The 20,387-nt window shown below is 35.1% G+C and overlaps 1 protein-coding gene across 2 annotated transcripts in view; it reads left to right on the top strand.

Annotated features, from left to right (window-relative positions):
• The window catches only part of pcxa (pyruvate carboxylase a), a 725,880-nt gene that overhangs the window by 683,744 nt on the left and 21,749 nt on the right, over positions 1-20,387 (top strand). For both annotated transcript variants that reach the window (XM_051932342.1, XM_028802434.2), the window contains exons 17-18: positions 7,493-7,672; positions 17,740-17,985. In XM_051932342.1, the coding sequence (XP_051788302.1) occupies positions 7,493-7,672; positions 17,740-17,985 (426 nt within the window). The remainder of the gene's footprint in view (positions 1-7,492; positions 7,673-17,739; positions 17,986-20,387) is intronic.

The following is a 20,387-nucleotide window of genomic DNA, read 5'->3' as shown; positions in this document are numbered from 1 at the left end:
TTACACATATGTAGATGCTGCAGTTTGGCAGGACTCACTAAATTTGTGGGACCCCTTTTACAGGCAGATGGCATACATTTTAATAGCCACCATTTGTCTGTGTATGTGGGTTAGCTTAGTTTGCAAAGTTTGACATATAAATTTGTTGATACATTTCAGTTAACTCCACAGTTTGTTAATTTGATGTTCATGTAGCTCATCTCTGAATAACTTGTTCTGTTGGATTCCAGGGGTACTCCATTAGTTGAAAGTATGATACTTAAGGGGACCACTGACTAAGCTGTTGTGGGCAGCAAGAAGTCATGTCAGGCCTTTCTCTGTCTTGTGGCATGAAATACCTTTCTAATGAGCACATTTGCAGACATGTATGCAGATCTAATAAAGGATTACCCTTTTTCAATTGAGTGACCTGTCATCCCATACTTCTAGGAACAGTCCTCTTTCCCAGTCACAATATATGTATCTCAATGTATTCTGAAAAATTTGTGTCCCACGTTTTAAATATGCAAATTTTTCAGTTGCAGCCACCTGTACACAAATTGCACTATTCATATTGTTGTGGATAGATTAGCTATTAACATGATTTTTGGCAAATTAAGAGATTGTAGCATCTAAATTTCTAAGGAAAATTGACCATTTGCATCCACCTGTCAATACAGTCAAAGATTGACAGATTTTTCCACACATTATTAAATCTTGATTTTGAAGAAAATGTCAGCGATTTCACGTGCGAGAACAAGCAAGACTGGCAGATAGTAAGTTAGAAAAGCTTCAGTGTAAGTAACTGCTCTTTATAGCCTCTTTCATTGTGATCACTATCATAAAGCGATTTACAAAGCAATTAAAATATGTTTAAACAATTAATTGAATTTTGTTCATGATGGCATACATAGGCCATAAAATCAGCAGAACAGATCATCTAGAAAGGCAAGGATTGAAAAAAGCAATAAAAATGTCACAGATTAGAGAAGGCAAGGGTATTTTGGAATATTTCATGTAAGTGGGTTATTGGTGAGTAGCCGGATAATGAACATGAGTTTGAAATAGACAGGAAGTCAATGCTGTTAGGTCAGCTTGAAGGGGCAGTGTCATCATAACATTTGTTACATGTCAGGATTCCCAAGCAGCATATTAAAAAGGGTGGAATCTATTAGTGGCTTTTGCACACAACAGTAGCAGGGAAAGTTTCTGAATTTTGTTAAGAAGTGAAGGCATTGGAAAAAACCTTCTACTTCAAAATATGAAGCTAGATGTCACAGCATGTCTGAGATTTTAAGATTCCTGATGACATGTTTCCAATTTACCTAATTAGATCCCACTCAAACTTTGTGTCTTTATTAACACATTGTTTTTTTTTACCTTCACTTAGTCTACTAGGGTTTCATGACAAGAACCATCATGCCCACATCTAAATTGGAAAATTGCTTAATTTTACAATAGGACTGATGCTCTTATGTTCACAGGAGTGTTAAAAGGTATTTGTGAACTCAAAACTACCTAAAATATGATTTCTACTCCACCCTCTCTATAACTTTAACTGAAATAGCAGGTTTAAAAAGAATCTTCTACAGCGAATCATCTGCATAGAAGTTTTATTCAGTTGGTCTTTGACTTTATGTGGGAAACACGGCTGTTTTTAGTGTTTTTGTATTTAATTTATTTTGAATTTTTTTCCCTCGGAAAGCTTCATTACTCAGATTTGAATTCTTATGTTTTAGGCAATTTGAGCATCATGGTGGCACTGGGGTAACACTGTTGCTTCACAGTCCCAGTGACCTGGTTCAGAATTGTAGCTCAGTCACTGGTGTATGTGGAGTATGAGTATTCTTTCTATGTCCACATTGAGTTTTCCCTGGATGTCTATTTTCTTTTCTTGTCCCAAAGAAATGCAAGATAGGTTAATGGCAACTTTAAATTGGCAGTGCTTACATACTGTAAGTGTATTTGTACCTTTCTGGGTTAGTTCCTTCCTTGTTTCTGATGCTGCCAAGAAAGTGTGAACCCTCCCCAATGACCCAGAGTTAGAATAAATATTTTCTAAAAATGGAAAAATAGATGCTTGAATATTAGGCTAAGCTAATTTTAAATGTGTGCATTTGGTTACTTTGTATGTATTTTAATAAACATCCTTACTGTTCAATATTATAGATTGTGCTGACACTAGTAAAATAATTACTCTTCCTTGCTGTTTATAATGATGGACAGTGCAGTCTTCCTCCATGTCTCACTCAGTGTTTACACACACCCCGTTGTCATCTGCAGAGATTCTCATTAGGCCTAGTATTTTTTCCCCTCTTCAGGAGGCCCTGTGTCACTGTTAAACAGACTGAAAGTAGATATGCAGGATCCTCAATTGAATAAAAAAGTAATTTTCATGTCTTGTAACATTTTTGAAAATCTGACCTCTGAAATAATTGAGACAGGCAATGAACCTAACCATGGCTCGTGGAGTCATCCTCATGGAGAATGTAGCATCCTAAAGCATGTTCTTAATGAAGTGAGCAAGTCCAAGTTCAGAAAAATGATGAGGCAATTTAGTGAGCTGTTATATACCAGTCACTGTTGAATAATAATCATGTCAGTTGTGTGAAGAGGCCAATGGAGAGAAAATGAGAATAGCCAATGAAGTGGTCTTCTCCTGTCTTTCATTCCAATAAATTCAAAATAGCATGATTAAGTAGGTTAATTGACCCTTGTAATAAAGGTTGTGATAAAAATTGTTATGAAGGAATATACTATCAAAAAGAAAAATTCTATATCCCTAAAATTAGTAGTAGCACTTAAAAATATGTAGGTTTATTTAAAAACCATCAAACTGTACATTTAATATAACTGTAATTGATGTCAATTACTTTTATTAAATTGATGTGTGAATTGAAAATTCCCCTTGAAGCTTCAAAGTGGCTTTCTGAAGCTGGCAATGCCCATTTTCTATAGTCTGCTTGGACACTTTGCTTATGATTCAGTCCTGCTAGTATCTTTCATTTCTTTAACAGTAACATTTTGTTGATAATGTGGTCTTCTGATATAGAAATAATTTTTAATGGTAATTAACCACATTTTTTAAAACAAATTTACATTTTGCCAATTATGGTAACAGGTGGTTTTAAAAAAGGACAAAACATTCTGGTTATTTTCAGGATGCGTTTGCTCATTTTGGAGCTGATAGGAGTTTAGAAGAGGCATTTTAGCAGTGCAAAATTGCTGACATTTTCTTAAAGAGACTAGGAATGTATATGAAGTTTGAAAGCAGTAAATATATACTGTAATATCTGCCAAATACAAAGACTACACAACACATGTTTCGCCCTAATTGTGGCTCAAGTATATGTACTTTTGCTTCCCCTTGCAGGGATCAAACCTTGGATGTCAGCGGCCAAGGCAAAGCCCCAGATGTTGCACCATGGCAGCTGGTTCACTTACTTAACAGGGTGTAAACTGCATTATTACATGCATAGGTCTGATTTCAATCTGATATTTGGGAGGTCACCTACCAGGTAACACTTGTGGTTGGTCAGCCAGTGTATATACATACGCACAGACACACACACACCCCGCTGTTTGGTTACATAGTGCAATTATTTTAGTCTATTTTATAAACCAGTTCTAGTTATGAAGTGCTGTATTAACTTAATCTAGCTATCGTTTAAGGGAGATTTTTCACATCATTTCAGCTCTTTGTGTTGTCTCAAAAGTATTAGTAAATCAGATCCAGCAGAATTCTTTTAGCTTAATGGTGACTCACATACTTGAACACCAGTGGAAATTAAGGGGAAGTGCATTTAAGACATGAAGCTAGTAAGCACTTTACAAAAAGGTGTGGTAATCTGGAGCAAACTGCCAAGACCTGTAGTTAAAACAAACTGACTTCCTTTAAGAAGTATCTGGATGAGAGTTTGGGACAGATGAGTTATTAGCTTAACAAACGAGCCTGATGGATTGAATAGTCTCCTCTCATTAGTTGAATTTGTGTCTGCTTGAGCACTGTTCTGCTATACTTTGTTTAGGTCCTAACAGTCCTAAGTTGTGTTCTTTGGATTGCTGTTCATTCTTATGAAACACTGCAGGTATACTAGTTCTCAGTATACTTTTGATGTCTCACGTATGTTCCCAATAACAGACCTGAAAATAAAATTGCATGTACTTGCATTGCAAATATACTGTATAAACTTTATCAGTAAAGCAAGTCTTCCCTTTATGTATTATATGTAATTCCATTAAGTATGGTAACACACACACACACACACACACGCACGCGCACACACATACACATTTTTCTTATTACTACTTACTTAATATCTATGTAAGTATTCATCATAATGTTCTCAACCCCTCTTAATCTCATTTGGTGTCACAGTGGAACAGAGCCTTGGCAGTGTCAGTTGCAAAGGAGAAACCAATCCTGGATAGCATGGCAGTCTATCACAGTGCCCCCTCATTCACACACCCACACACACATACACACACTGCAATTTGGAATCACTATTTAACCTGCGATAACAACTCTTAGGAACTCGGGAGGAGAACTGGACTACCTAGATCCAAAACATTGTGTAGAATGTTTTCTGTTTCTTTTTATGTACAGTATATTACAAAAAACTGATGAGTATAAATTTGAATCTTAAGCCTTGTAATAGCCAATATTTTTGTTGTTTGGAAAGAGTAAAATCTTATTTTACCTTGTAACGAGCAAAAGTTAACAATGTGATTGTCAGTATCAATCATTATTTGTGCAATTAAACTAAGAGGAAAAATGCATTTTGCTCTAGGTTGTAATTGGGATAAAATGAACATGTTCTGGTGTTAGTGACATTTAAATGTGAGGTATAATAATCTTTCACCCAGTTAATTAAAAAGCAAATGCATTTAGCTATTGTTACCTCAGCAAGCAGAATTAATTATTTTAATAAGCTCTGTCAGCAAAGGGGAGTAAAGTGTGTAGTTAAGTATATTTTAGTAATGTTAGTAATAAACACAGATATGTAATATGCTGCTCATTTTAAACTCAAAGCCACACTGTAGGTTTTTTTTTACATACCTGACTTAAGTAAAATCAAAATAGTACAATTGCAGAAGATCAAACATTTAAGTAAGATTAGTTTTGTGGTGAACTACAATTTGATATAACAAAACACAACTTTAATAATGCTCTCTAAAGACCCAAAACTTACAAAGTGGTTCCCCTAAAGATTCTTTATAATTATTGGGACTAGTATCAGTTTAAAAAAAAAATGTGCAAATTATATGGAAATAATTAGTTTCCACATGTAAATTACTAATAAGAGTAGAAAGTAGGCAGTAGTATACTTTGTAAACATAGGCAGTGCTTTTGTCCTTTGAAAATGTTTCTCCAACCTACTCATTCACTCAAACTAAAAAGTCTCTCATCCTTGCACTTCACTGACAGGTAAATGCAAAGCAAATGATTGGGGGCTTTCTAATTAATAAGGGCGGGTAAACACGGTGCCTTTTAACTTTTTAATCTGTTTATTTTAACATTCTTTTTATTAACTTTTGTTCTGCATTTTAAAACACTTGTGATGGCTCCAGTGATAGGCACTATATATAGTAGCAAAACAAATTAAATCTACGGCAGCCACAAGGTAAATGTTTTAGGATTTACTGAATACAGTGTATAACCTGATTACACTGGTTAAAAAGTGGCATGTAATGTGACGGATACTAGTACTTTGAGAACCTTCAGAAACTGACTTGATGTTATTTTGGAGATCTTAGGGCAATATGGCAAGCTTTGCTGGGCTGAATAGTCCATTTTTATCGCAATAGTTCTAATGTCCAAACGGTATGTTTAAATATCAAAACATAATGGAGAATACATTCAGTTAATGATATATTGTAAAACTATATTTTAAACATATAAGTAACATTTATTCAATAGTTCTATATTAGTATGTTGTATCACTAATGCACAATTGCTTAAAAAAAGTAATTTAAATATGCTATCTCTGTCGCATTTTGAATGAAGTTTGTTTTTTTCCCCCCCCCCCCACAAACACTATTTTTGATGCATTGGGTGTGGCAAGTTGATTCATTTGATCTTTCATAAAGCTAAGTATATAATATCTTCTAAGAAAAAGTAAGACATGTAGAAGCAATGCTAAAAAGAAAAACAATGGAATTCAAGATTCAAACATATATTCAGACACCCTGAGTCAAACTCCCAACCTTTGTTTATTGCCTATATCTTACATCCTGTAGTCCTGAGAAGGGTTGTTTTGAGAGTTGTTGTTTTGATGTTGTTCTACTTGTTGCATTCTTACTATCTATGTTACGGAGTCTAGTATTAGTATTAGTTACAACTGGAATTTTCAATTTCCAAATGCGTGCCACTGTATGATAGTTTACCAAATGTCGAGAGTTTGCAAACTTTTTATTATTGGAAGAGTTTCAAAATCTACCTGACTTCAGATTGCATTCACATAAACCATCCTGGATAATAGACCCAGCTTTGACCAGCAATGAGTTCTGTTTGGACCAGAAGTGGAAACAAATTTGCATTGCTGCAATCCCCACTAATGCCCACCTCATCAACAATCACACTACCCAAGTGCCTGGGTTTGAGCTAAGATCATGCCAATGGACCAAGGATGGTGCACTTATGTGATGCATCAGAGGGGCATTGCAGAAACACCATTGTGAGACTGTGGAACTCGGAGGCAGACAATGCAGCACATATATGTGTGTCCAAATAGGCGATCTGACAGCACATTAAATGTCCTACATCAACATCCATCCACTGCAAAAGACTATCTGCACAGTGTAAGTATTAATTTGTAAATATGTACTGTACTTGTACAAAACATTGCTGTACAGTGAAAATCCCATAACCATGATCTGGTGTAACGGAGTTTTTGAGAATTGATATAATATCATATTAGTCCACTGTAGATCCACGTCACCAAGCATTTAGACAATTAATGTCAATGTTGCAGGTAGTTTGCACTCTAAAATTCAGTTTCTGCAACTGAACCAAATTGTCCACATGGTTGTGAGGCACATGCCAACCATTTGTGTACATAAAACCTTTGAACAGCACATATGGTGTAAATGAAAACCCAGAATGTATCCTGTGATTTGGACTTCTTTCTTTATTTCTTCCATACCACTTGCAGTGTCTATTGAGTAATCTTAAACAAAAAAGCAAAAGTGAATTCCTCCCAAAATGTATTCAATGAAATAAATATTGAACCATTTTGCAAGTTACTCCTCCTACAAATGGGGTGCACATTATCCTCCAATGTATTAATTTTGCTTTTTTTCCGTGGGTTAAAATTAATTTACAAAAAAAAAAAAAATCCTTTTAATTTAACCACACGTGAAAGAAAAAGCAACTAGGAGAATCCGTATGGTACTTTTTTTTTTTTTTTCTACCCGTTGCTGTTAGGTATTGCCTGTAGTGTTTCAATTGAGTAAACATTTTCTAGTTGTAATTATCTACTAAAATTACATTTATTTTTTTTGTGCTTTACAGGTGACTCCATCATCAAAAATTGTAGGAGACTTGGCCCAGTTCATGGTTCAGAACAGCCTGACAAGACAGGAAGTGGAAGAAAAGGCTGATGAGCTATCTTTCCCATTGTCTGTAGTGGAATATCTTCAGGGTTATATTGGGATACCTCATGGAGGCTTCCCTGAGCCATTACGCTCCAAGGTGAGTAAATCTAACCTGACGACTGTGCTCTATTAATATATGTAGTTAGTGTATGTTAAACTTTACCATGTGATGATTGTTACAGAAGTTGTTCAGTGTCATACAGTGCAATTTTATTTTCAGCACTGTACTTTAGTGCATTGGAAAAACTATTCTAATTAAACAGTGAAGTAAGTACAGATTTGCCAAGGACGTTACTGTGGAATACAAACATAAGTCTCCTTTACATTCTTAGTCTTTATATAATCAGAAATAAAATATGATCTATATTTGTCATGGAAATATGTTAATTTCAAAAGCAAGCTAAAAGTAGTGCTCAAGAACTTGCTGAAACACTTGTTTGACTATAGATTGCTATAAGTACTGTTCACAAACTTATGGCATCTACTACTTCAATTACTTATATCATACACAAGGTTATAGACCAAGCAAAGCGCAATTTCAAGGTAAAAAAAGGTGGCTGAATAACTTTATGCTGTAGTGCAGGTCAGTTGTCTCTCTAAAAACACCACAGAAGTAATTCTCCCTCCTCGCCATGTCTTCCTCTTGATGTGCTGCACCACAAAAAGATATACATTATAGTGAAAAAAGTGTTGAAGGTCTAAGAGAAAATAAACTGTTTTTCTTGCAAGCTGACCTGTCCAAACCTCATTGTATCTTTCCTTTCTTGTTTCATATCTTTTCTATGATATACAGAGTAACTCTTCAAGTATGACATTCTCTAGCACGGAAAGATTCAATCTCAGATCTATTATTTATTTGGATGTTTTTCTTGTCAGCACAGGTTATACCCAGTCTATTTAATATATTATTATTCTTGCTGGCATCCCTTCTTCTTGGCTTTGTTTTGCTATGTTTGCTGTCAAGTTCTTTTTCTTTTTTGCCTCGTAATTCATCTTTTCCTAGTCCATTTTGTTGAAGGTCTTATGATGTCTAGTATGTAATTAGTGCTTGCAAGTAAAAGATAAGGGTGTACTATTCTAAATTGCCTTTAAAGACTCACTTTGTTTTATGCACTCACTTACCCTTTGGGTAGCAGTAGATAATACTTGATAAACTTTAGTTAATAAAATAGCAAATGTAAATGGCTACAGAAAATTCGCTTTTTGTTTTGATGCTCGCATTTGCAGCACACAAAATTTGTAAGTCCATATTCTGAGAGCTCAGTTATTACATGTGTAACTATGAACTGAAATTCACAATAGACCTTGTTATCAAAAATATTAATAGAAACTTATGGATGTCTCATTGGGAGATACTGTACTCATTTACCAGAGCCTTTCATGATAATGAATGCATTCCCCTCAAAATACAGAATAGTGTTTCTTGTATATAATGGAATAGTTTATAGTGGTATGCATGTGACTGTGTCCTGTGATGGAATGGTCAGAGTTGGCCTTGCACCTGATATTTTTCTTTTCTGAGAACTTTTCATAGTCAGACTATTTCCAAAGTAGCTTTTGCATTTCCTTTTAAAACCCACAACTCATTTATACTCTCTTCTCCACCAAATCCATTTTTCCAGATGGGCATTGTAAAACCATTTATATATCTTAATGTTGCATGCTGACTTTTTCTAAGGCAAATAAGACAATAACAAAGTTTGTTTCTTGAATATCCGATTATGCTTTTGTCTTTTATATCCGCAAAGCTACAGAACCTTCTAGTAAGCAAATTTGTTATCATATTAAAATTGCAGATCAAATAACTGCTAATATAGTGACTGGTCATGCAAACAGAAAAGCAGATAAGTCATAATCTAAATATGCTTTATTAATTTTAATGATTGTCTCTTTTTTTCCTCCTTTGTTTTTATGTTAGATCTGAAGTTACATAAACCTTTCCTGATTTTGTTTTGAGTTTTTTCATACCCGCAAATCAATATTTAATAAAATAGCATGCAGCTTTGCCACAATTTACGATATTTCCAATATATTTTCCTTTGTTATAATTGACTCTGAGTTTTAAGTTTACCTATGAAAAGAAATAATCTCAAACAAATTTTAAAAATTCTTTAGCAAGCAAAAATGGTTTGTAAGCAAGAAGGTGAAGTTGATATGTAGCAAACATATGAAGTAAAGGTGAAACATTGGGTGACAGTATAAATTATATGCTGGAATGAGATCTGTAAGTGGTCTGATGGAGTTGACGGATATATAAAACAAAATAAAGGTGTGTATAAATGAAATAGGACTTGGAAGTGCAAATTATATGGAAATAATTAGTTTCCACATGTAAATTACTAGTAAGAGTAGAAAGTAGGCTGTAGAATACTTTGTAAACATATGCAGTGCTTTTGTCCTTTGAAAATATGTTTCTCCAACCTACTCATTCACTCAAACTAAAAAGTCTCTCATCCCTGCACTTCACTGACCGGCAAATGTAATGCAAATGATTGGGGGCTTTATGATTAACATGGGTGGATAAAGAAGGTGCCTTTCCATTTAATTTTTCAATTTCTATTTTTTTTTTCATTCTTTTTATTAAATTGTTGTGCTTTGCATTTTAAAACACTTGTGATGGCTCCAGTGATAGGCACTATATACAGTACCAAAATAATTGAAATCTACGGCAGCCCCAAGGTAAATGTTTTAGGATTTACTGAATACAATGTATTACCTGATTACACTGGTTAAAAAGTGACATGTAATGTGACGGATACTAGTACTTTGAGAACCTTCAGAAATTGACTTGATATTATTTTGGAGATCTTAGGGCAATAGGCTTGGCAAGCTTTGCTGGGCAGAATGGCCCATTTTTATCAAAGTAGTTCTAATGTCCTAATGGTATGTTTTAAATATCAAACATAATGGAGAATACATTCAGTTAATGATATATTGTAAAACTATATTTTAAACATATAAGGAATAACATTTATTTATAGTTCTATATTAGTATGTTATAATCACTACTTTAGTGCATAATTGTTTTAAAAAGTAATTTAAATATGCTATCTCCATCACATTTTGAATGAAGGTTCCCCCCTCCCCCCAGCACTATTTTTGATACATTGGGTGTGGCAAGTTGATTTGTATGATCTTTCATAAAGCTAAGTATATACTATCTTCTAAGAAAAAATAAGAGACATGTAGCAGCATTGCTAAAAAGAAACACAATGGAATTTAAGATTCAAATATATATTCAGACACCCTGGGACTCTCCCAACCTTTGTTTGTTGCCTACATCTAACATCATGTGGTCCTGAGAACGGCTGTTTTGATGCTCTTCTACTTGTTGCATTCTTACTATTGTAGTGGTCCGGTGCTGCTAAGATTCACACCGTCAAGATGACGGTGATTTATTTATTTTTATAGATGATCCCAGTGACGCTTACAGCCTTGGCTCGACCCGCATACACTCACAGAGACAAAATAAAGCACACTGGGAACTAACAATTAAAGAATATAATGAAATTAAATAATAGAAATAATACCACCCCAGTACCCCTCGGCTATATTACATTAAACACAAAAACACAACTCCACACAGCAGAGTCCATGGAATGCCACACCGGATGTAATGAGAGATGATGTAAGTCCAGAGATCTGTATGTTGTAAGGGAATGAAAAAACAGTCCTACTGGTAGACACTGTAAGGGTGAGGACAGATGAATGGTTCATGAGCGCTCCTATACTTGTGGGAAAGCCGTGAATCCACAATCAGTCCTCCGCACACAGGTAGACAGACGATCCAGACCCCAACAACGAATACAATCCAGGACACAACGATTAAATATGGTTTAATTACAGAAGTTAGTCCGACAGGTAAACGAAACACCAAATACAACAACAAAAAATACCTTTTTTTTTTTTCTCTTTCGGACACCTGCCCTCCTTTTAAACCCCTCTGACCACCTTTGACCCCAACAGCCCCTGCTGGGACTGCTGGGAGATGCAGTTTTAACTACTAGTTGCACTGCTACACTATCATGTTATGGAGTCTAGTATTTGTATTAGTTACAGCTGGAATTTTCAATTTCCAAATGTGTGCCACTGTACGAGACTTTACCAAATGTCGAGAGTTTGCAAATTTTTTATTATTGGAAAAGTTTCAAAATCTACCTGACCTCAGATTGCATTCACGTAAACCATCCTGGATAGTAGACCCAGTTTTGACCAGCAATGAGTTCTGCTTGGACAAGAAGTGGAAACAAATTTGCATTGCTGCAAACCCTGCTAATACCCACATCATCAACAATCACACTACCCAAGTGTCTGGGTTTGAGCTAAGATCTTGCGAATGGGTACTACTTAATAGAATTAGAATTGACCAAGGATGGTGCGCTTATCTGATGCATCAGTGGGGCATCTCAAAAACACCATCATGAGACTGTGGAGCTCAGAGTCCGACAATGCAGCACATATATGCGTGTCCAAATATGCAATTTGACAGCACATTAAATGTCCTACATCAACATCCATCCACTGGAAAAGTCTATTTGCCGTCTAAATGTTGATTTGAAAATATGTACTTGTTTAATGTATGACTTTTAAACAAGAACATAACGTTCTTCGCATCCAAAACCAGCTGATACACTTCGTTAACATCACATTGGAATTACTAACATCCACAGTACAATGGGATACAAAAATAACAATTGAAAAAGAAAAGGGAAGAGAGTTTGTTTTACGGTGATGTTCCTCTCAAAGAGGACATCTCCAGTTTAGGTCAGGTCTTCACTCTGTCTTTGTGTGCTCACTCTTATCTGTTGGATGTCAACCTGTAGAAGATCATTAATCATAAGGGTATTAACAAAAGCGAAAAGACAAAGAAGCAATAAGAAAGGAACAACTGTGTAGCCTAAATTTGTAGATAAAACATCCAGAAAATGAACCAGGCAAAAACCTTTTAATACTCAAGATTCTGGAAAAACTATAAGTAGCCAGGGCAAATTGGGCCTTGAAAAGCTGCAAAAGCTATTCTGAAAGCCAAGTACAAGGTCTGTTCAACTAATTCTTATTTTCCTCACTTCTACTTAAAATATTAGTGCATACTACAATAATTACAAATCTAGTATGACTAAAACAATATTAAAAAAAGAAAAGCCCTATGATATATTCTAAGAAATGAACATTTGTATGGAGTATTTAGGTCATGATCCTAGCAAGGATTTGATCTAGTATAGAACTTTACTGTGTCCACCTAAGGTTTAATTTTAAGACATATCTAACCTATTTGATAAGTAATTACAGTGAATGAAGCACAAGAAAAGCATGTACAAGTTGACTGAAAATTGACTCAATACTTTCATAATATATTTTTAAATTAAATCCTGTTAGTCCCACACAGAAACAGGCCTTGTACTCTTTATAAAGCCTAAAAATGTGCTTATTCAAAAATGCGTGTTTTCTTTTGGTAGGGTTAACTCACTGAAAGTTCTTAGACTTTATGTGAACAATAATTTAGTACTGCTCACACTTAAAATGAATTTAGTTGGGAGGCTATCAGTAGAAGACAATAATAATAATTTGGCGGGGGTTTGGCATCCCTTTTAACAGTTGCAGGTTAGCAGTCATCAGAATTAGAAACTGAATTATCGTCATCAATTAGTAATCTGAACAAAAAGTGACAGATGGAGGAACATTGAAACTGTAGACTAGAAATAGAGCAGGTGCAACGCAGAAATGTTTGTTAGATTGATACAATTATATGCAACTTGATACACTACATGGCTTTGTTCTTCTAAAGGTAATGTCGCATTATGCAACTTCCAGTCATGAGGTATCTCAGATTTTCCAACTGCAGTCATTGCGAGAATCAAGTCACTTTAAATGAATAAAAATCACTGATCATGTCACATTTAATGACTGTGTTCCAATCTTCCAGCACAGTCGTACTTGACTCAAATTGCGACAGCTAACATGCTACCTGATGGAGCAGGAGCTGTATGAAGGGTTAATAGGTTTAAAAATAAAAAAATTACTAGTTCAGCTTCCATCCCATACACTCCCTATTATATCATTGTATGTAACATTTGAGACGTCAGAAAGACTGACCTCTTCTTTGTTTGAGAAGTTCAAAACACATGTTTCTTATTTCACTTCGCTACATTCAATGCACTATACTTCCAGATGAGCATTCATTTGCTGTCGGCCATCATGCACACAGAGCTTGCCCCTATGACTAAAGACAAAATCAAATCTGTTTGATTTTATCAAAGCGAGACATAGGCTAGTTGGAGTCAGTAGTTGGGTATGTCACATTAGGCGATCAACTTCATGGGAATGTGCCACCGACCACCTCCAACTTGCTAAAATTATGTAAATAAAAGCTATGACTGAAAGTCCCTAGAAAACTCACCTAATGTGACACCACCTTATGGCTGATAAAGGTGGTTGCTGTTTCCAAGAATCCTTTTAATTTGTGTTTTATCATAGTAAACAGACACAAATATTGTACACTGGGGTTTTACTACCTCTTTTGCCTTGTGTCCTATCTTTAATTAAAAAAAAAAAAAGTCAGAACTGTCTTAAGCTGGTTTTCCAATTGTTAGGTATCACAAATGTTAGAATTTTTAGAATTTTCTTGCTTACTGCTTTAAGATGCCACAGTCCTAAAATGCCAAATAATCTATTTTCCCTAGTGTGTTTTGCAAATTATTTATTAAAAAAAATTAGTGCACAGCCATGACAAAATGGCTGGTCCTGATGCCTAACTCAGGGGTCAGCAACCTTTAAGGCAAACAGCCATTTTATTCTAATTGTTTGAACCAAGATTTACAAAGAGCAGCAATGGGAAGAGAAGGGGGTTTGAGATTTGTTTCTTTTTAACGTGATATGGGTATATGCTTTTAACACAACTTCAAAGTACTTACATGAAATAAAGAAAAACAGTTTAATGAGACTTCTGACACTGCATTTCCACAGTAGTTTCATGTTTGTTGAGTAGTTTGAAGTCTTCAATTTTAAGCATGATTCCAAGCTTACATAATTAAGCGGATTTCTTAGCTTGCATGTGATATTATTCATGTTGGAGAATGTAAGCTCACAAGAATAAGTGGACCCAAAAATCAAAATTCCAAAGATGACTATTTTGAGTTGACAATAATAGTCTGAAAGGCTTTTCCACATTTCAAAAATCAGTTGGTTCTCGTTTCAACAGTTGGAAAGTTCCGTCCATTTGTAATTCATGGCTAAAGCCGCCTCTTCCTTTTCCAGGTTTTCTATCTCCACTTGAAAAGATGTAAATTTTGAAGACTGTAAATCTTTGCTTATCAAATCTGTTCATTGTAGCTCAAAGTGAGCTCTGTCAGTTGTTGGAAACGACGAAAAAATACATTTGATTGACATTTGCCACAAGTGGTTTTGTCCAGAATGAAGCCGTGAACTTTTTATCTCTGAAATTTTTTGAAGTGACCAGTAAATTAAGTTTTCCACTTTTCAAGTCTTCTGCAAGCAAAAGTAGTTTTGTTTAAAGATAGTAACAAAGCCTTTATTTTTACCTGTCATTTTATTTTACATATTCTTCATCTGTGAAAGGATTTCTATCCTTTGCAATTTAACAAAACTAAAATTTGCTGATTGTTGCATATTTTACTTTAATTCTGTCAGGTTTTTTTTCTTCTCCATATGCGCTTTGTTAAAAAGTGATATTTGAGGTTTGATTTTTTTTTGTTATTGAGTAACTTTTCATTGCAGATTAGACATGTGAAGACCAATAAAGTTTTGCATCTGTTTTAAATCACTTGAACGCATAGCTGCACAAAGGTGACTAAAATTACAACATTGTTCAGTTCAGTAGCCTTCACCCTCGCCCATCCTTGAATAAAGTTTGTTCAGCTCTGCGGTTGTCTGCACTTCACTCTCCACTTCACTAATTTAAGTGTGCTGCGCGAACAGTGCAAGATGTATTCACCACTCCGAACTCGATTGGCTATAATTTGTAAATAGGAGAAAATTTAATAATGTTTATGAAGACCTGGGAAGGCATAGTGATTAACCACAAAAAGTATATGAAAGAATTAGGAATCCCAATAACCGCTGAAGCATAAGTCCAATCTCGGGTACTGAAGAAAACTCTGGAGAAACATATGTTTTGACTGAAGACGTAATCTCGTCGAACAGAATGACTTTGAGGAAGATGTAGATTATACAGTTCAGAGGTTAAATGCAACAGAGACGCGCAAGGGACCGCCTGATTCACATATAGCTAAAGAAATATCTAAATGAAAAATATTAACCTGTAAATAAATTATTTTTCTTTATAAAAGTATTATCAAATATGTTAAGACATGAAAATGTGAATGCGTCTATCATTCTGGGAAGAACGTAGCTACGCAGTCAAAGAGCCACATGTGGCTCACGAGCCATAGGTTGCCGACATCTGGCCTAACTAGTCCAGGTCCCATATTTATTGTGTGTTTCAGACTTCCTCCTACAAATGTCACTAAAAGTCTGATTAGAATAAGAATTTGTCCTACCTATGTGCTATACCTCAGAGTAGCACATAAAAAGTATTTATGAAGCATCCTACACCTGCTACTAGCAAGAAGTTGAGAGCTTGTGTTTGAGAATAAGAAATAAATGTGGCACCCCGGAGCCGCAAACTGGTTTTCATGATGATGCTTTGTAATTTCCTTAAACTGTGATGACACTTTGTAGTTTTCCATATTTAACGGTAAGATTTCACCTCAAAGATGATGATAAAAATAATCATCAAGCTGCACATAACTGTTACCCCATTACAATAACAACAAAAATAAGACTGTAACAAGCACAGAGATGGAAAAACTGAGGCATGCACACCAAATGAAAGTTTAGCTGTAATGGGCATGTTATTTAACAATGAATGATCCACAACTGTACTTTTAGAAGAATCACCTTCCCAGTGTTGTGGCCACAGGAAACGCATCATAAAGTACAAGTTGTACTGAAAGTAGCCACGGCCATAAGGCATGTTCATTTTTCCAGTGTTCCTGGTCGTTTTCCAAAGTCATGTGCCATGTCTCTCTCCGTGATACCCCTTTTTTTCTGCAAGGCTCTGTTTACCCAACACCCTGTGAGTGAAGTATAACATGAATGCACCTGGGTTTCATGGAATGAAGAGCTTTCTCTACTTGTGCGACAATCACCCATCCTGTACCACTTATCTTCAGGGTAATATGCTGGCTGCAACTGTACAATTTGTGTATATTTATATTGTGATATCACTTACGATTTGTGTATGTGTGCTTATCCACACTTGGGGCAATGATCTTTACAAGTGTACTGATTTGCATGAATGCAGCTTGATTTAACATTGGTAGTGTTGGGGAAATTTATGAATCTGCATGTTACCTCATGTGTCATAAGGGCGTTCAAAGTCTGGCACAAAATTCGAGAGAAGGTTGGTGGTGATATACCCAAATTATTGCTATTGCAAAACTGCGTTTTACACGTTACGTTACCAACACTTTTTTTAATTAGGCAAACACTGCATGGCTTCTCTGCAGAGATAAAGTGATCATGTAAAGTAAATGATTTAGTATGAATTTAATTTCATCTTTATCAATCAATATATTTTTATGAGTTTGTTGTTGTCCTGTGTTTACAAAAAATCCTGTCATTTGTGGAATGTGTATGCCAATCTCTGCTTGAGCGCCATCTCTTAGCAGCTCCTTGTGAGTTAGGACTGCTCACAAGCTCTCCTAAATCCTTTTGAAGTTAGAAGTAGTTTCCTAAATTAGAAAATTTGATATGATTTTATTGCTACAATTAGGAGAGTGACCAAATTTGCTTCACTCTGAGGTTTTTGAGCCAGTTAGGACAGTTTTCCTGTTCTGTCATGATTGATAAATATGGGCACAGGGGTCTAGATTTGTTTCCTAGCAAAGCCACCTTTCAATTAGACTGTGTGATGGATTAGTATCTTCTCCAGGTTTTTTTTGCTTTGCCCCTTATGCTACAAGTACCTGTGACACTTTATAGGATTAAGTAAGTTATAAAAATGGATAAATGTGTTTACTTGGAAGTGGCTGTGTGATGTTTTTATTTCTTGCCCTTTTTATGTTCTTGTTTCCATCTAATGACTCAGTTATGCATCTACATAATGTGAACAAAATTAATACTTGGTATTTTTGCTTAATTAAGGTTCTGAAAGACCTTTCTCGCATAGAAGGACGCCCAGGGGCTTCTCTCCCAGCTATGGATTTTAAAGCTCTTGAACAACAACTGAAGAAAAAACATGAAGACATCACTCCTGAGGATGTCATGTCAGCTGCTATGTACCCCAAAGTGTTTGATGAGTTTAAGGAGTTTAACTCACAGTTTGGTCCTGTAGAGTGCCTCAACACACGTCTTTTCCTTGAAGGACCCAAAATAGCAGAAGAGTTTGAGGTGAGTAAGTGATTAACTTATTAATGTTCTGAGATATCGGAAACAGTGTACCATGATGCTTCAGAGCAGAAGTCCTTTACAATGGTCTTACTACCTTTCTCAGTGTAAAATCTGTGTTGCCATCCTTTTATGGTTTCAGGGCTAAAACAAATAATCTGGAGATACAGGCAAAATTAAATAAAGATGTCCAGGCTTGAGGAGCATATTTACACAAAATTAATGGTATACCCCCACCAAAAAAAAAAATCTGGCAGCTTCAAATTGCAATTGAAAACACAGCTTAGAATAAAAACAATTTACAGTACATTGCATATTGTATAACACTGATTCTCCAGGTCATTCCAAATTAATTTAGGACATTTGGTCCACCTTTATATGAAAGCAGTCCAGAATTGTGAAGTAAGAATTTGAATGTGCTGACTTCAATCACAGTAGTTCAAAAACAATGTTGTGCATGCCAAATGATTTATGTAAGATGTAGAAGTAAACAATATACAGTACACGCCAAGCTCCCAAACTGCATACTTTTCGAAAAGCTGCACCTTTTTAATTTATCATCCTCATCACTAATTATCACAGGTTTGTTTACCATTTTTCACCATTTCCCTTGGTTAGTTGTTTGCCCCAAAAACCTTTTATTCCATTATTCATGATAGTCAGTCTCCATAAGGCTGAACCCCTTTCTTTTCATATTATCTGACATCATATCCAAAAACATCTTCCTCAGCTTTCTTCTGGACCTCCTGCCCTCCACGTCCATCTTGGTACACATTCATGACCAATATAGGCTTGCACAAATCAATACATTTAGGTGTCAGATGGACCAAGCTATCAATTGGTATTTACAGTTGAATGGAGTGAATGAGAGAAGCTGATTGTGTAGTACACCTCAGCTTTTAAAAGTTCCAGCTTTGTAATTCACTTGATATGGTCCCTATGAAACTGGTAACTTATTGAGCTCATATTAATATTATATAACACTTGATTTTTGAGGGTTAGGTTCTTTTATGTCAACAAGGGGATATGTTTTCTCATGGGTACCATCTGTTTATATACATTTTGTGCTCCATTTTATATTTGTGATTGCCAAAATGTATACCATGGTTAATCCATAATAAGAAATCTAGAGTGTCTGCTAAAAGTTTCATCAAAACAAAACACTGACTTGGCTGTGAACACAAAAGGCAGGATCACAAGTCAATAATGGTAATGAAAGCAATCCATTTTAACACAGGTGCCTCTCTCTAATCACTAATCATTGATAACACCATTTCCAATCTCCAAAGGTTAATTGTTTCATTATTCTACAGGGCTCTGTTTGTCTCTTTGTGGAAACATATTACCCATCTGGGCCCAGATGGCTGCTAATTTGGCTTGGATTGCATTTTAGGTAGAAAGTAGCAGACCTCCTTTAACGATATGGACTTGCATAAAGCGGTAGTCTGCCAGTGTGAGTCCCACTCCCTGATTATGTGGGTAATGTGATGTAAACTTTTTTTTTCGCAATATACTATGAATGAAATAAGGAAAATTATTATATTGTTAACTCTAAATCAAAGATTTATAAAATACACACAGTGTATGTAGAAAAAGACACTATGAAAGTGCAAGACTAAAAAAAGAACAAACTGGTTACATGTATAGGAGGAAGAGGTTGGAACAAACTTGTGTGAAATGGATGGAGTGAATATGTGTGCCAATATCCAAGTAAATATCCATCCATCCATCCATCCATTTTCCAACCCGCTGAATCCGAACTTATACTGTATTTATTAATGCATTTTCAGAAGTTCCTCATTTAAGTTTATAAATTACTATTTCTAGCTTTGAGGTGATTTTAACATCTAATTATTGATGGAAATATGTGCACCAGTTATTTATAGACGTGTAAATTAGTGTTTCTTTGCCAAAATTAATCAGTTCTTGGGGATATGATTTTTGGTTGTATTCACTATTTTTTAAATGCATGGTAGTTTTGATTCTTTTGAATGTTTATATCATTCTATACTGTAAATCCTTAGTATATCAAGAATTGGCTACTTTCATATACTACCATAAAAGTAACCCTTTTCCATATTTATATACGTTTGTTTAGTATGTATGTATATATTTTAATATATTCAGGTTAACTTCTGAAATATTCTGTATCTATTTTTTTTTAATTAACTACAAAACACACTAATATATATATGTGTGTATATATGTGTGTGTGTGTATATAGTAGCATGTAAGTTTAAACAATCGTGTTTCTTCCATTTAAATGATTGTCATAAAGGTGAAAATGTTTATAAATGTTATCATTGATGTATATACAATTTGCATTAGGCATCAGTATTTTATATGCATGCAGAAGAAATTGCAGGCAGCAACAAAGATGCTTTCAGAAACCAAACAATTTTAAG

Source organism: Erpetoichthys calabaricus, chromosome 1, assembly GCF_900747795.2.
Source record: "Erpetoichthys calabaricus chromosome 1, fErpCal1.3, whole genome shotgun sequence".
In the NCBI taxonomy this organism is placed as follows: domain Eukaryota; kingdom Metazoa; phylum Chordata; class Cladistia; order Polypteriformes; family Polypteridae; genus Erpetoichthys; species Erpetoichthys calabaricus.
This window is presented reverse-complemented; position numbering and strand designations above follow the sequence as displayed.